Source organism: Tympanuchus pallidicinctus, unplaced genomic scaffold, assembly GCF_026119805.1.
Source record: "Tympanuchus pallidicinctus isolate F22 unplaced genomic scaffold, pur_lepc_1.0 scaffold2, whole genome shotgun sequence".
Lineage (NCBI taxonomy): Eukaryota > Metazoa > Chordata > Aves > Galliformes > Phasianidae > Tympanuchus > Tympanuchus pallidicinctus.
In genome coordinates this window covers 29,425,377-29,443,990 of record NW_026294721.1, presented here as the reverse complement: position 1 = coordinate 29,443,990, position 18,614 = coordinate 29,425,377, and the positions used below count along the sequence as shown (strand labels likewise).

The 18,614-nt window shown below is 37.6% G+C and overlaps 1 protein-coding gene across 5 annotated transcripts in view; it reads right to left on the bottom strand.

The window, feature by feature from the left end:
* Positions 1-18,614, bottom strand: part of MANBA (mannosidase beta) — a 48,106-nt gene that overhangs the window by 1,857 nt on the left and 27,635 nt on the right. For all 5 annotated transcript variants that reach the window (XM_052683308.1, XM_052683310.1, XM_052683309.1 and 2 more), the window contains 8 exons: positions 17,965-18,082; positions 15,082-15,168; positions 13,850-14,017; positions 10,579-10,797; positions 8,794-8,958; positions 7,271-7,415; positions 1,996-2,138; positions 731-988 (listed from right to left, as the gene is read on the bottom strand). In XM_052683308.1, the coding sequence (XP_052539268.1) occupies positions 731-988; positions 1,996-2,138; positions 7,271-7,415; positions 8,794-8,958; positions 10,579-10,797; positions 13,850-14,017; positions 15,082-15,168; positions 17,965-18,082 (1,303 nt within the window). The remainder of the gene's footprint in view (positions 1-730; positions 989-1,995; positions 2,139-7,270; positions 7,416-8,793; positions 8,959-10,578; positions 10,798-13,849; positions 14,018-15,081; positions 15,169-17,964; positions 18,083-18,614) is intronic.

Here is an 18,614-nt window from a genome sequence, read left to right as displayed (position 1 = left end):
AGTATGTGTGTACATACACACACACAGAGCAAGCCTGCATATATTTACATAGAAGTAAGCTTGCAAGGAGCAGGAGAAATTCAGGGAAAAGCAGTAAATGGAGAAAGCAAACACTTAGAATCTTAAATGCTTTTGTGTCTGTTCAGAAGACTGTCACACTTTATAGATATCACAAAACAATCACTGTTAGGCAAATCTTAGCCCCATGTCTGAAGGGCAGGGATTTGCAGAACAAGGAAATGAATATGCAATATTGCATGTTAGCAGTGTTAGACTGATCTAAAAGAGCTTGAGCACTTCAAGAAGAAATACTGTTGACACTAATGTATTACATGCTCAACCAAATTACTTTGACCTGGTACCAACCTACATTGATGTTTTCAAGCCAAAAACACTTTGCCACAATGCTATTTGCTGTCTAGAGACAAGAAGAATGAAAGGAGCAATGCTACAGCAATAAAGTGAAAAACAGACAAAACAAATGAAATGGAGATTTCATTATTTAAACAAACAAACAAACAACAACAAACATACCTGGAAAAAACGGTATTATTCAGATACATATGTGGTGACAAAAAAAACAACACATGACTTTGAACTCCTCTACATAGAAGCTAAACTACTGCAGCTAAGGAGACAGAATATTCAGTGGAAGCAGAAACTAAAAGAGGCAAACAACTCAAAATACTTGGATCAGCAAAACCAAATACAGTAATTTAAGATGGCTTACACTAAGTTGAGTCTTTTCCAATCCTACAGCATCTTTCAGAGATGAAAGGAAGTGATGATTCATTGGACTCTGGAGTCCATCTTCTCCCACAAGGTAAAAAGAAACAATGCAGCTTTTCCTGGTACAATTTCTGCATCTTTCCAGCAAGGCATTTATGGACTCCTTGTAGATAGAAAACGCACTTTGTGCTTTAACAGTCACACCATCTTTGACAAGAGTGCATACTGGCTCCAGAGAACTCCAGGAGTTCACAATGACCTGTTCAGACACCACAAAGCTTAGCACAAGAAAAGTTATATATGCAAAAAACAACCCAGTATCCTAGGTTTCCTGAGACTCATTGGAAGAGTTGTTTTCCTGACAGTAGCAGATGATTCACCTCTAATAGCAAGAAACTCTACAAGAAAAGATTTAAATAATCACTATTGAATAATAAGACCATTACATAAACCTAACAACATGTATGTTGCAGTCGGCCTGGATTTGTTGCTCTTCTCATCTGTAAAGTTTTCTTGGTTTGCTTTTTAAATCTCTAGGCTCTTTGAGAGGAAGGGGTTGCTAATTCCTGTCAGGAGCGTGCTGGAAAATGGAGTTATTAAATGACTGATTTGTTGACTTTTTTCTTTCATTCAAGTTCCTCTGCCTGATTTAAAAAGACAAACGGATTTCTTAAAGTTGCTCAAAGTATCTGACATAATTCATCTTCAGCTCTAACTGGGCTCTGACTATACAAACGTTCTCCCTGCAACAGCATCCCTGACCTTGCCTCCATCAGCCATATACCTTCTTTTTCTAGAGCTTTTTCTATGCTCTAGGATATCCTTGTTCAGCCAAGCCAGCCTTCTGCCCCACCTGCTTGACATCAAGCATTTTGGAATTGCCTGTTCCTGTGCTCATAGGAAGTGACACTTAAGAAGTGATCAGCATTGGACTCCAATGCCTTCAAAAGTCATTTCCCAGGGTACTATAAGACAGCCTGAAATCTCCCCAGATCCAGGGTTTTAGAGGCAGGGTTTTAGAGGCAGCTTTTCTCCTACCACCAAAGATCTTAAATTCTACTACTTCATGATCACTATTAATTCATAGCCACCAGTTGCCACTTCAACCGTGAGACCTCTGTTCACAAGTAAATTGCATCATGTTGAATTAGGGAATGGACTTACAGAAGTTTGTCTATAAGAAGATGTGTTCATGTAATTTTCCTGTATTCAGTAGCTGACATTCTGTAGCAAGAGATGTGAGAGTAATTTAAGAGTGTCACTTACCTTCAAAGTCAGCTTGTGGTCTGTGTGAAAATCTGAGATACCATAGATATACAACACACCGTTATCTTCATAGGCCACAGGCAGCAGTGGGGAAAAGAAGTTTTGGGCAAAATAATGGAGCAGTTTCCACTTTCCACCATACTCTGGGAAAGGATTAAAAGGGAGAAAAGATTCAGACAAAATCCAACTTTACCTTGGCACACAATAGCTTCTTGTGCTCTCAGGTGCTGCTTTAACGGAATAATGTCCCCTCCAGTCCTTTTCACCTATCGGGCAAAGAGAATGACTAAAGTTAATCTTGTTTTCTTCCAGGCACGGTTCTCCTCTGGAATAAATTTGATGCTCTTGAAAGATTTTTTTTTTGAGCTTTGCCACAAAATCAAATTTAGAAAAAAAAAAAAAAATTAGTCCTACCACTGACACACTGTCATTCAATAAAGGAAAGCCTCAAACGAGAGACCTTAACATAACCGACACAGCACAGTTCATGTTAAGCATGCAGCTAGACCCTCTATGCTGTTGAGAATACAGCCAAAGACACAGGCATTAGTGGCATTGCCACCAACACCCACCGTTGCAAGGAGACGACACAATGGTCTGCCTAATCTCTTCCCTTTTTCTCAGTTCTCCCCTAAAAGACCGGGAGCAATGAAGCCCAAGTATTCAAACCAAGGACAGCTCCAAGTTAGGCAAAATGAATTTGACAAGGTCTAGAAATAAAGCTCACTGTATGGGATTTACTGAAGACATGCTGTAGATAAGACAGTTTGCTTCGCCTATTGAAAGGAAAACTATACCTCATTACTTTTAATATTGATGGTCTATCATTAACAGATAAACTCTGTCTCCTCTCCAAAAAGAGTAACTGCCAGATGAAACACTGCCACACAAACATTTTGAAATAGTTCTTTCTCTATTTATTTCCTACCTTGCATCCTCTATCAACATTTTCATTCTCTTTGCTCAACTGTTTTTGAAATAGCACTAAAAGCAGCAAGTTAGATCCATTTTCTCATTTAAAAAAAAAATAACTTAGACATCTACTTCACCCCATCCCTCCTCCGGTTCTTTGTTTCATACAGCAGGTTTAAAGTTCAGGGATGCTGGAGAAGTATTTCCAGTAACACTGGTGTTTTTTTGCTTGTAAACACTTTGCAATTAAGGACCTCACATCCAGAGTAACGTAGATCTTGAAAGGGTGTGTTTGTGGCTTTCATAGGCAGACCTGAACATGCTCTGCCTGCACTTCATACAGACATGAATGAACTTCATGGAGAACAAAGCGTATTAGCTGCAGCTCAGTACCCTGCACCTCGTTTTAAGCAAGCTCACAGTCAGCTAGATGGGTGAACAGACAAGAAAACTTGAATCTGCCTGGAAAATTCATATAAAACTGAACTGTGTTATAAGATCAGACTGTTGCCAACAAAATAACACTGGCATTCACGCTAATTGTACTGAGGCAAACTGAAGAGACAAAGCCTGAAAAATTATATTAGGAGAGGTTGTACAGTTTCTTCAAAACAGGCAGTTTGCTGCACTGAACATAGTGAGCAAATTGGTGCCACTCAGCACATGAACAAAGCCATGTTGTTTCATTCTGAGGACAACTCCTGATAGAAAGCACTGCTGGTCTGAAGCGCGATTCCTCCAAAACCAAGGAGTGCAAACAAATTATTCTTTTGGGCCATAAAGTTTGAGGAGATGAGAGATTTGGACTGGGAACAGCTTACCTAAAAAACACACCAAACTATGAGCCAGTATCTTATCTGAAAAATAATAGCAGCTGCCCTTGCATGAGAAATGAGCACTGCACCCAAGCCCAGGCAGGGTCTGAAATCTCAGAAATCTTCAGGACTGCCACAAGACTTTCAGGAATTCCAACTGTCATGCAACAGAAGCTTTCCATTGTAGGCCTCAGTCCTCTGACTGGAGGAGAACCCCCCGTGAGCACAGACAAGACACCCAAAATAGGTTGAGGTTTCCATTGCCTGCTAACTTGAACTTTTTCTTCAGTTTAATTTACGTGATGAAAATCTAGACTTCTGCTTATCTTAAGTACAAAAACAAGTGAAGTAGAGCAGCTTCTGTAACTTAGCATAATATAAATTTCTGTTTATCCTCTACTGGGCCAGGACGTCCATTTCCCCTGTGCCTTGATTCCTGACTGATTTTCTTTATGTAACCACATTTTAGTAGCTACTGAAGGGAAAAACAGGTTCTCTACCTAGGCAGCAAATACAAAGATCCTTAGATAACCTGTACTGTGGAGAAAACAATACAGCATTATACCTTTGCAAGGAGAAAACAACCAAGCAAACAAAAAAAACCTCCACAATCAGCAAACAATGCAAACAAGCCACACACTTAAAAATTTCTGTCATATCAAAACTCATTCTAGGGTTCAACTACTATAGCTATTTGTTTTAAGCTGTTTGCAAACATTAGTCTGCTTACCTGAGATTAGCTTGCTAAGGTTGATATATCCTTTCCCAAAAAAGACTACAGCCACTTGATGAACAAAGCTAGACTGCTGGAACAGGTTCACACAGAAAGAGACTACTTCCAGTGGTAGCATCTCAATAATACCACCGTCAGACAGCAGAGAAGCTCACTGATAGAAAAATCACACTTTTCAGCTCATCACAGAGTCAGTTTCTTGACTTAAAAATTAGGCAAGCTGTGTGTAAAATACTCCTCCTGCTCCAAAAATGAATGCCAGAAATCTAGACATTAAGTAAACCTTCCTGTTTCAGGTATGCATAACAAAGGTAACAGTCCAAAGTTAGTTAAAACAGCCCTGGGGTATTTTTTTCCTCCTCCTTCTACTCCTCCCTCAACATTTCAATGGATTCTTGAAGAAATCCAAGTTTCCCATTGTTTTTTCTTGGTAATAACATGGATCTGCACTCTTCGTAATACCAAACTTCAGAAAAGGAAATAAAAATTAGGTTTGCAAAGAGATGTCACCAGCCTTTTCTGGCTGTTCCCAGAAATTATCCACACTCATAGCAGGAGTGAGAACAAGCAGATCTTCTCCCTGGAACAGATTCTCAATTAATCACATCACTGAATGCAACCTGATAAACACGCAGGTAGTTCTCTCACATCACTCTCACAAATTCAAATCTATTACTCTCCGTAATAGCTTACAGTGTCACCAAGGGCTTTGAATATTGAACCTGCAATAAAAGCCAGTTCTCTCTTCAAGGGAATCTCATGACAACTGAGTTGGGTACCTTAAGGTAACAGTTGTGGGGTAGGGTGATGAATTGCTGTGTCTGTCACAGCACTGTTCAAAACACACAACACGCATGCTGAAGCAGTCAATGTGGCACAAAGGGTCTCACAAACAGGTGCTAACAAATAAAACCCAGTTGTAGTATAACTTGTTAAATTCTGAACAGTAGATAGAAATACTGCACTGTTTTCATTTTATTCCAAGTAAACATCAGGAAGGTGAGTTGAAATGTGATATCTGCTCCCCATTTCACAAGGAAACATTTCCACTTGGTACAGGAAATTATACAACCACTTCCATGGGACTCTGTGAAATAACAGATTTAAGTAAGAGGCACTTTGGTGATACCACTGAGCCAAGACACAGAAACACGTTTTTGAAGTGCAAATAAAACTAATTTATCTGAAGTTTTGCATAATTTCAGCTATTAGCATTTCAAAAAATCCCTCTACTACACTGCCTAATTAAATGAATATTAAACCTTTCCTCATTTCCACTGAGGAAATAGAGCAAAACAAAGGGACAGCTGCTTCTTTGCTGAGCTTCTTTTCTGTAAACTAACTTCAACAACACATGAATAATTCAAGTACTTGATGCATTTTCTACAATGACATCAGCTCTGTACTTGAAAATACATATTTATGGTCTTCACAATCACTTCATCTATCAATATACCTCTGTCTTTATAAAAAGATATTTTTTCAAGCATCTCTCTTCATTCTGAATCTTCATTGAAAGTCTAAGAATAGTCATTGGTAGAATCACAAAAGTGAGCGTTATGATATTCTCTTTCCTCACATAAGTCCAGAAATAAGAATGTTATAGTTGGACCCCTGTAAATAAAATAGTCTGCTACTTGTACTGCTTTGTTTTTCGCTGTTCACAGTTGTTCCTTTGACTAGATGAATACTAAAAAGTGAGAGGTACAAATGACTCCCAGTGAACTAAAAATAAAACAGGGAAGGTGGGGTAAGCTAAGTTCCTGAAACAAGGCCAAATGGCATTTCTTTCTAAGGACAGATTGAGAACTTCACACTACCTCCTAGGTTTTTCTAGTCTGTTCTCATTTCACCCCACACAAAATTTTTAAGGGAATATTTTCAAAAACAGAATATTTTGACAAATAACTAAAATTGAAAAAAAAAAATTGAAGTCCTATTTAACTGTCATTGAACAGCACCTCCATTTCAAAACGACTTCCAGACAAAATATTTAAAATATGAAACACAGCCACTTCTCTCATACCACTTCTCTCCTACCACACGTTCCTTCCTTATTCCTTATTTATATGAAGAGGTATTCCTTACCTCTTCATATGCCTCCTTACTCTACTCTAGTGTGCTAAAAAGAATATGTATTATAAAGAATAAAAGGAGATATCGAGTGTAGTTTAGCTAAATAGTATATTAACAGAATAATTTAGTCAGAAAGTGAGATTCAACTCACCTGACATTAAATCAGAAACCAAACCTCAGCCAGTTATCTTCTTCTAAGCAAAGAACTTTTCAGAAGTTATATGCTGGTGAGAGGTGTCATATGAAGTTCTATGAAAAAAAATTTCCAAGGAAAAAAAAAAAAAAAAAAAAGAGCATAATTTGTCTGGAAAATGAGGCTGCACCCCTAATCTTAACCATCACTGTTTCCTAGTAGACAGCTTTATCTGTCTTCATTTCCTTATTTCCTTTGGAGAAATGCAAAAAACATATTTTCAAGAATTAGGAGTTACATACAATTTTAAATTCTCTAAGCTAAACCCTTCTAGAGCATGGTTATGAGTTGGTGGCTACTAAATCCGAACTTCAATTGCAAAACATCCGTAGTAAAGGAATTGCTCCTTTCCTTATCCCCTCTGGCAGACTTGTAGGATGATTCTATAAAACACTCTTCTGGAAAGCACTTCTAAAAGATGGTCAGAAACAAAGTGTGCCAAATCACCCAAGAGAGACTGCAGAGCCTTACTTCTTATTCTGATATTTCCACTTGAGGAAACCAAAGACTGGCTGGTACATTTTATCAGACTGCTGCAAAACTTACCCAAGGAAGACCATGAAGGTGCCTGCCAGATGTCATTGAGTTGCCAATACAGAGAGCCCATTGTGTGTCCTTCTCCCTTGATTATTTCACTTCGACTAGAACGATAGAATTCAGTTTCTGTCTTAACGCACTGAGCCTGCATCACCTTGAGTCAAATACATTAAAAAAAACAGTTATTTTACTATACCTTACTTTCAAAATGTGTGTATTTACTCAATTAACACAGACTTCACAGTAGCAACACATACTTTCAAACACAAATTCCCATTATACATTCAAAACTGTGCACCCAAAGAGCAATCTTTTCTCAGCTGCATTCATGTTTCTTCCCAGCTTCCCCATCTGATCCTTAAAAAACACTCTCAATAATTTTGCATTGGCCACGTTCTCAATAGAAGCTAAATAACCGGTTATTTTCATCACAAAGAGTATTATAATTAGGATGGGGACTTATTAAAGAAGTCACAAAATGAAGGAAAAAGTTACCTTCGAGCTGTTCTAAAGAATAAGCGTTACACTTCCAGTTAACTGTGATAGCCAACTTTATTCTCCTTGTCATTTTTGCAATTCTGGTGTTCTTAAATTGTTTAACTTCTTAGTAAAGCTGCTACAGATGTCACCCTGCAGAAACTCCCATAGCTTTCTGAGTCAGGACCTCACTGTGCAAGTTTCACCCCTGCTTTCAATTTCACAGCATCATCTATCCTTGTTCTCTTGTCAGCAATGCTTAAAGCTCTCCAGCTGTTTCAGTTTTATATAAAACTTGCTGACAGCAGCTCTCAAACATCAAAAACTTTGTCAAATCCAGTTATTCCCATCAAGAGCATTTCTGAAATTCTTGGAACACAACAAAAAAGTAACAGCACTTTAAACTTAATAATATCATTTGTAAGTCACAAAGAAATTGCAAGGAAAAAAGCAAGCGTGAGGCAAAACTACTTCAGATGAAAAGCAAAATATAATCCACTGATTAAAAAAAAGAAAAAAAAAGCATTAATATTTGAGACAACAACAAAATAAAAGCTACTGATGATCACGCAGACAACTACAGCCTCTACAAATAATTTTGTTTCAAAAGCTAATGTATTCCTTATGGCAAAAATAGAAGCAATACATCCCCGTGGGCCACATGAAAAGCAAAGCGTACAAAGAATAACACAGAGTAGTCCCAGGCAGAGTTGTCTACCAAAAAAGAGCAGAATGTCCCTACATCCCCAGCCAGCAATGTAAGCGTGCCTTGCAGAGGACAGAGATCAAGATAGACACACATCTGACTTTCTCCTGACTAAGCCAGTTTCTGCAAAATTCTCTGAGAAGTATTCCAGATCTTCTTTGATGAAAACTGCATTCTCTACAGCAAATGAGAGGCAAGCCTGTTCCAAATTATACTGGACTCTCCAATACTCCAGTGCAGAAACTGTTTCTGTGTGACTGAACATTACCTAACAGATTCAACAGGTCCAATTTCAACTACTAATAGCGACTATTGGAACAGCTACTTATACTGAAGATACCACTTTTACCTGAGTGAGGTAAATCATATCTTTAAACTTTTTTACGGGATCTGTGCTCAGGGGAAGCTTGAAATGATATCCAATCTGTTGAAGCATTTGGTCGTTGCCATTTTTATGGTGTTGTCGATGGAGAGAGAATTTGCTCGTGTACGACCAGTCCTCAGCAGAGGAAACCTTTTAAAAACATAAGTAAAATATCTGAATGATGACTGACAGGTTATTCAGGAAAAGATATCTGTTACAGTCTGCTGGCATCACTCAAAATTATTAAAGAGGGCAATGCATTTTTAGAGCACCTCATGCAGTGAAGCAAGAATTTTTAGTCAGTAACACCGTTTGCTCATACCCTTTGTACAAACACCTGAAAATAAGTGTTTTTGAACCTGCTCAAAAGGCTCAGGAGCATAACAGTTATTTGTCCTACGACTGAATTTGACCACAGGACCTCAATGGTTTGTTTGGGTTCACAGTAAATCAGAAACACTTAATTGAGATGAAAGAATGTACTCTAGTCAAATACACGTAGGCATAAAGTTGCACATTTAGTATGTTCGAAAGTAAGAAGCCATATTCCTTCCAGGCTAATAAATATCAAAAGCTAGCAGGGCTATAAATTCTAGTAATATACATTCAAAACCTGCTACAATAATCTGCCTCTGGAAACAAATGAACATGAAACAGTTGGTTTGGTTTTTTTTCAGCTAAGGATAACAATCCCTTATAGCTCATACAGCTACTACTGTTAAGTTTTTATCATAATTACAATTTCTGTAACATCTTTTATTTAAATTTGATCTACTGTAGGTCAGACTGAGCTAAAATATTTCATTTTTGTTCATATGGATGATCATACTGATTATGTCTCAGATAATATACTTAACCCAGAAAACTGAAAGGAACATTTTGAACTCCTTTCAGATGCATGCATATCAACATGATATTCATGTCTGAACAAATGGACAGAAAAACAGGACGATGCATCTCTGTTTGAACTAGAAAAAAGAAAATCAAACAATATACAGTATCTTGATTTAATAGGAGACAAAACCAAACCCTCTCCAATATTTTTTTCTTTATGTATTGAATATTAGCAAATAAGTTGGTAAAAGCAATAAAAATTCAGCACAAATCAGCACTGATTGTGGCTTTGGTATTTTTAAATGGACCTTCAACACAGCCACAGAAATATGCTAGGCAATCATCACTAAGCTATATATTAAAAAGAATTAATATTAAAATTAATAGTCACATAACATTCTCCATTTATCAGGCACAGGCACCTATGTTTCAATATGAGTGATAACATTGCTTATATTTTATAGATCATACCCAAGGGAAGAAGGACCTGAAAGACAAGTCCACTTGGAATTAAGCTAGTAGCCAGGGTTGGGCAGCAACTTAACATTTTAATCTATACAAGATCCTTGGGCTCTTCAAATGGTGCAAAGTGCCAGTTACTGGTTCTGAACAGAAAATAATTTTTAAAATTCATTTAATTATAAAAATAATCAAGACTGTTTCCTAGTGTTCCTATCATAGCAGACCTAATGAACACCCTTAATTGCATTAAACTTGTTTTTTTTCTTGCAATAACAAGGCAAATTTTTCAACCACTGAAAGGATACAATCCAGTTTCTTCCCTCCCTCCACAGCACCACACTTCTATCCCACCTGCCATGTACCACATCTCACACTGCATTATCCCAGCTGCAGTCATGATTTTTTGGAAGGAGATTCACTACCCCCACTAAACGAGAGCAGAGGGAATAATAAGGTTCAGAAGATCAGCCTTACCTTTTCCAGCGTACTGAAAGATGGCCAGGATTGAAATCCATATTCTGAAGCAAAACGAGTTCTAGGATACACTGACCAGTTCCAGCAGTCACTGCTGTAGTCATAAAAGTGAGTGTCACCATAATGCGTGTCGTAAGGATTTTCAGCGAGCCAGCCCTCTTTAACTGACTCCAAACCATTGGTAGGACTGGATACAACAAAAGGACGACTTTTATCTTCCTGTAATTAGAAAAAAAAAAAATAAAACATCACCACTACTCCTTATAAAATGATTGGTTTTTATCATCTGAATATCTGGAATGTATACTGAAAAGGAAGAGGGCAAAGAAGAACAAGATTTTTCCAAATTTCTGAGTCACCACTTAGGAAACAATCCTCTTTGTGACAGTCATCATCTTTACTAGCTTAATTAGCTTCTTATTCCTCCTCCTGGAAGACAGTTAGGCATGATGTTGCCTGCTCTACTGTTCTAAGGGATTCTTTTCCTCACATCAAGAGATTTGCTATCTTCATATACTCCTAAATTCTTAATGAAAGCTATTTAAAAGTACGTCTCATGAAAAATAAACCCAAAGAACATTAATATTTGAGAACTGTGACCTCTTTATGTAAATCATTACTTTTATTGTGCTTTTGGAGCAATATCACCATGATTTTTCCCCCTTTGTTAAGTAGTCACCTAAATTTAGTCTCAACAAAACTAAGATATTCTGCTACCAATGACTGCACAGTAGCATTGCAGGTTACTGTCACCGTTGACTCAGCACATCAAAGTAGACAAGACTATACCAGGAGTTACATTTAAGATTATTCAGTGCAGCATTTATTTATAACCTCAGCAGATTTAGCGTACAACATCTTTTATCTGTACTCTACAAAGCACTGTAGGAATTGTTCTGCACGTATAATTCATTTTTCACTCTACTTGTAAGACAGAGGCCTGAATTACCACAGTCACAGTCACAGATTACAACAACTGGCTCCACAGTAAAGCTGTGTTGATACGTGCTTCATTTTAAGAAAGAATAGAGCCATCCCGCTCCAATATTTTGGATGCGAGTGATTAACAACTAACTGAAGTACAATTTGTTACAGGATACCTTAGATTCCCCAAAGTCTTTAGCTCAGACTTAGAAGTCTTTTAAGTGATACAGTCCTGTTCTGCCAACAGTTACAGATTTCCTCAGTTTACATTACCATAGAATTGTTTGAGTTGGAAGGGACTCTTAACCTAGTCCAGCTTCCCTGCAGTGAACAGGGACATGCACAGCTAAGTCACATTGCTCAGAGCCAGCTTGGCCTTGAACGTCTCCATGGACAGGGCTTCTACCACATCTCTGGGTAGCCTGTTCCAGTGTCTCATCACCTTCGCTTTTTCCTTTTATTCAATCTAAATCTCCCCCCTTTAAGTTTGAAACCATTTCCCCTTGTCCTATCACAACCAACTCCGCTCAATAATCTGCTGCTTTCTTTGTTGTAGCTCCCCTTTAGATACCAAAAGGCCACCACCAGGTCTCCCTGGAGCCTTCTCTTCTCTAGGCTGATCAGCCCCAGCTCTTGTAGACTGTTTTCGTAGCAGAGGTGTATTTTACAGAACTTGAAATCATTTAACTGGTACAGTTCCTTCTGACACTCAAAATAGTTTATCTATGGGTTCAAAATAAAGGAGTGTCCAGGCTCGACAAAATAACACACAAGTGGACTGTAACTAAAAAAATATTATCACAAGCCAGAATACTTCACTCTGTGGTATGCACACTGGCCATCCAAGTCACACAGCCAATCACAGAAACACCACAGCATACCTGTACACAACCTCTCAGCTCAAAGAAACTAAGAAATACAAACATCTATATTTCTGCTTACCATTTTGACACCATTACACTTAGAATGTACAACTTCTCAAGAGCAGATCCTTTCTGGCATGTTCTTTCACTCCACTACCTCATTTTCACTATTTCCCTTTTTCTACACCTTTCCAGCAGAAAGATATCATGAATACCAGAGTACAACTGCTCTGACAATGTCAATAGCCTCTAATAATAAGCAATAACATCACTGTCATGTACATACTGATTGCTGATTGCTTAGCTTAGTGCAAGGGAAAATTTAGATCATGAAGCCCCCATAACATAAAATGCATCTCATCCTGAAAATGACAGAGACTAGCATTATCATATCTTGAAGACAGTAACATCATGCTGGATAACTGGGTTAAGAAAAGACCATTAACATTTTTAGGTTAACACAAAACTCACATTTGCTTGTTCACTAGCCAGGCAAAGCTCTTGCATTTTAATCATTCTGCACGCCTCTTAGCTAAAAGGAGATTTAAGAATACTCATCCATGGTTCAAGGATCATTTATAATCCCTATACAGATGTGCAGCATCGATTTGGGACTTCTGAATCAATTTTACCCCACATATGCAAACAAAAGTTAGTTAAAAGTAGATTCTATGAAGTGATGAGCTGCAGTACTTCCAATAAAGAAGAGACAACTCTACAAGAACTGCACAAAATGATCACTGCCACATCACAATAGGTATCATTATTGATTTCAGATGCCTCTGGTCAGCATGTTCATAGTTTAAGTCTTATCTGAACTATTTAGTTTCTATATACTGTAAAACATCATCAGTTTGTTCAAAACAAATAAAAAAAAACCTAAAAGCCACGTATGACAAAAACAACATAATGACCAAAGAACATGAGAAGGACAAAGTTTGGCATAGCTTTTGTTTAACCTACTTCAGCCAAACACTTCAGTCACATACTTGGAAAGACACACTGGAACAATATTATTTTCACAAATTTCTTCAACTGCAATTAAAAGATTGAGGGTTGTTAATCCATCTTACAGCATGTATCAACAAAGTCAAGACAAAGGAAATCAATCATCTTGATTAATTAATGGGCAAGTTGATTTACCTCCACTGCAAGTGCAGGTATTTGTGGAGTACACTTAATAGGAAAGGAAAAGGAGGCAAAATCATCTACATTTTCAGGTCATCTTTACATATCACAGGACATTAAAGACAAAAACAATTTTTTGTTTTGTTTTGAGGATGACTGTTGATTTTAAAGAGTAGCTTATGCAAGTGAGGAAAGTGCAGTTCCTCAACAGCATGCTCTTTTTCATTTTCAAAGATTATTTAAACAAAAGAAAAAAAAACCTACACAAAAGCAGAGAAATCCCAAGTAGCTCAAATTGCAAATATTACGTCATTTTGCCAAGCCACATCCCCCCACTTTTTCTTGAAATCACTTACAGCAAGAACTATTTCTCTGATGTTCTTCACATAAAGCATCACGTAATCTTTGATATAGACTTCTCTGTCAGCATGTGGTATGGAGAACCAGTTACTTGCAATTGCTGCTTCATTTTCATTGTTACCACTCCACAGAACAACCGATGGATGGGATTTTAACCGCCTTACCTGAAAAACAATTCAGTTTCAGAAGTCAAGCAAAACAATTTATCTTAAAAAATAAAAACAAATAATAATCTATTTGTTACTACTTTTTTTCACATGCATATTACAAATGCTATGCCTACAAGTTCCGTGTTTTTATCCAGTCCGTCCACTTTTCCGCCAGTTCCAGATCAGACCCAGACTTTTGTATACTTAGTATCCCAGCACACATCCACCATGCACATGTAGCTCTATCCCCATCTGTTCAGCCACATATTAAGGGTAAATTCTGTGCTAAGACAAGTCGATATCACTAGAGCTTACACTAAACATCCTCGAGAGCAGTTTGGACAGAGGAAGGCCTATACCTCTGCCTCACAACCAGAAGCAAGTTAAAGAGCACGGTTACATTTTGTGTCTGCTATTTAAATGCACACTAACAAATACTTTCAAATAAGCATTTCTAGGATAACGTGTAGGTCCCTCTGAACTTAATGCCTCCTATTTACTTTCACTGAAAATAAAACAGATACAAAGAGCACATTAATACCATTTAATAGGGCAAATTCTCAGCTACAAAACACTCTTTTTCAACAGAGTCACTACCAGTTGCTGTGCATTTTCACTAGTGATGAACAAGAGCCTGCATGCTGCACTTGTAAAAATCTGCAAGGTCAGCTGGAACATGACTTGTGTTTCAGCAGTGGTGAGACAGCAATGAGAAAGACACCATCTACCACCTCCCTGTGCTCTCACCCACTGCTTGGCCTCCATAAACATTCAACAAGCATCACTGAATGTCACCAGGTGTAATTTTTTCTACATTGAAGAATTCAGTGATACACCTTGGCTTTATACATACTTCCATGTCAAGTGTGATACTATCAGACTGCCCCTCTGCTGCCATCTGCTACTCGGTAACAAAATGTAACAGAATATTGGCAGGAAGGTTACATCTCTACTACCATACCACCAACATCCACCTCTGATGTCATGGGCCAACATAATGAGGAGGAATTACTTTTGGAGCAGCCCTCATAAATTATTCTCTCAGTCAATACTAGGTTATGATCACATGGACAAAATACCTGATGAGAAACTTCTGCTCTTACTGATTCCAAGTAATCCTGGTCTGTTGGATACAGGGCACATGCGAACATAAAATCCTGCCAAATCTATGAGAAATAAGAAAGAAAATACAAAATAATCTGTTACTAAATCATTTTTCATATTTGAAAATCAGATGCTCACTGGGATGCAAAATACTTTCCCAAAACAGAAGTTATTTATCTAAAAGAGAATTGAACTGAAGCGTATCTGTTGTTCTTGAAAAGCATCACCAAAACAACCACACTCTCCGTGGCGTTCATCGTGATCATACTCAAATGTGGTTTTCTTCAATATAAGGACTTACAAAATATTCACCCTTAGAAAGTAGATCCTGACAGCCTTCACTGACAAGTAGAGTATTTCTCAATAAGATGGATTTCAATAGGTTTCAACGGAATAATTAGAATCCACGCTCTGTTCAGCTATGACCATGAGGGAGCCTCCAGCTGAATAGAGCAATTTCAAATTTAATGCTTTCCATGTGTAAAACCAAATCCACATTACTTACTAAAAGAAGAAAGTAATTCTTGTGATGTGGTACCAAGTACATTTAACAGGTCTTCAAGTACATTTTGTAACAAAATGCTTCCACAACAAATGCACAGACTGATCTTAAAAAGAGGAAATTGTGCTCAGTGAGGCAGAAACAAAGAATCTAGTTTAAGAGCTGGTGATCTCTTCCTTTAAAGATCAAGCAGATACCTTGAGAACAACACTGGAGAACAACTAACTCCTTCATTTGTAACTTAAAGAAGAATGACAAAAAAATTGAAAGGAAGAAGCCCAGTGAGATGGGCAGAATTTCTTGATCTATCTGTCCTGTATTTTATTTTTAAGTGCCATAAATTAAACTCATGATAACCTATCTCAAATGGAAATCTTGAAAGAGCTTATCAGTATAGTGAGTCCTTTCCAACAGACTACAGTTTTCTGAACGTCATTCTACATAAATAACAGTGAGAGCCAGCCCTGCTTCTCATTAAATTGTTCTCCTTGCGATGACATATTTTGCCATTACTTTTCCCTGTTTCCCCCAAAAATGTGTGTAATAGATCTATTAATAATTGTTCCAGTCTAACACTCTAAGAAAAAGCAAGGCTATTGCTGAAGAATTACTAAGAATCTTTCAGTGACTGTGGAATCAAAATTCTCTGTACCAAATTTACTTCTCCTGTTGTTTACTTCAGTGAGCCATCACTGTTTCTCCTTAAACACAGTTTGACTCCAATGCTCTTTTAAGTCTTCGCAAGACCAGTAGAAGGAGTAAAACTAAAGTCCTCCAGCATCACCCTGCACCAGAATAAGGGTCTGATTTTCTGTATCTATTTGCTATTCTCAGTGCTGAATAAGACCTACTTCTTGCACTGAGCATTGCCCAGGCACAGATCTATATGGCCTACTTAGATTTCTAGTGTCAAAAATGAAAGAACTGCAAGTGCTCAGAAGCCTTGAAAATCAAGGCACACATTCAGATGACTTTTTTTTTTTTTTTTTTTTGGCAAGCACATAAAGCAGAAGGCAGCAAGGTATCAATTTTGTTTCTCTGCTCTTCACTGCTGCAAAGACCAAATGCGCTTCTTGGGATTTTAATACCTGATGCAATTCAGTCTTCACTCATGTAGTCCCTATTTCATCAAAGCTTATTATCATTTATCTCCAAACTCATATAATCAAAAGATTCTCATCTAAAATTACCAATGTTTAAAGCAGGTGTTCCCTTACAGCTATATTTACATTCAATTATAGTTTGTTCAAAAGGGCCCTTTAGATAAAGTCTACCATGCAGGCCAGATGAAATTTAAAAAAGAAAATTGAGTAAAAGAAAAAAGAAAAACAACCAAACAAATTTTCATTCATTTCCCGAGCAGAGAAAAGCACGACTACTTTCTTTGATGTTTTGATTACTCAGAAGCAAGCACAGAAGTTAAATAGATTAGACCCTAAATTCTCACAGTGATCTGATTCCAAGGTCTCTGCTCTCAAACTGGGGCATGTACTGAAATACTCAAGTTTTTCAGCAGAGCTATTCTCACATGAGTAAGTTCCTAATCACAGCTACAGAGGCCCACAGCTGTAGCAGAACTACCATTTGAGTTTGTGAGTAATCCCCCACCAATACGTATTTGTTTCACAGCTATTTGACCAATTGTTGCAAGCCCCCTGTTGATGCCCACTCCAGGACAGTAATCCACAGAAGTTCTTATATAGTGCACATCAACACAGTATAAATGTCTACTTTCTGCATTAAGTAACATCACTAACACCAGTTACTCAGACATTCATTTCTTTCTCTCAATCCTTCCTAAGAGAATAGAAAATGTAGAACTGGAGCAGGTTGGAGAGTCTGGGTCTGAACAGAAGATGGAGAGTTCAAGGCACAAGCCTCTAGCTCAGATTCTGGGGAATGTAAGAGCAGAAAAACAGAGACAGCAGGGAGAAAAGGAAGACCAAAGTGAGACTCTGGGTAAAGAAGGGTGGCAGAATAAAAAAAAATGAAGACCGCAGATTTGTAGCCTTAATTGGAAAATACAAGCTAATATAAACAGTCCAAAACATCACTTCCAGTTTCAGACAGCCTCAGTAATGAGCAAGAAGTTAAAAATATGTACATTTACAAAAATAAATTATATATATATATACACATATATATATATACATATGAAGGTTTTATCTATAAGTTGTGTACATCCATATATATATATAGAAGATTGATTCAACTTCTCAGATTGGTACTCCACCATGTATCCTTTGGAAAGATGGTTAGAACTTGTGTAAAATTCTCTTATATGACTCATATACAGTAGACTTTTATTTACAAGCTCATATTTCCAAATACACAGCCTGTATTATTATTTTTTTACCATTATTCCCAGTTCATCGCAAATATCGTAGAAATCATCTTGTTCATATATTCCTCCTCCCCAAATCCTGAGTGCATTCATGTTAGCATCTGCTGCAGACTTCAAGAGTAGCCATAATCTGCGAAATACAATAAGAAGATTTACACAACCTTCATAGCAGTTTCTAAGGTTATATCACAAAAAAACCTCAAACATTCATCTTTGAAAAGCAATCAAGTAATTCAGCCAGAAGCCAGTCTATTTTGATACCTTCTAATCCTGCATGTCTGGAGAGAGATCTCAAAAAGCAATTTTTTGTGTAAACAAAATTACTTGGTCCTGTAAACACAAAATAGATGAAGTGTCAGCTGCACGAGGGCTGCTGTACCAGTAATGCCTCCTATTTCATTATGTTGACCACAATGTCAGGGGCAGATAGTAGTGGTATGGCAATAGAGGTTGAACCTTCCCACCAGTATTCCATTTTGTTGCTGTGCAACAGATGGCAGTGGAGAGGCAGACTGACAACCTGGAACCTGATATGGAAGTGCATTTGAAGCAAAGGTGTATCACTGAATTTCTCCCATGCAGAAAAAATTGCACCCACTGAAATTCATCAATGCTTGCTGAATATTTATGGAGACCAAACAGCAGATGTGAGCACAGTGAGG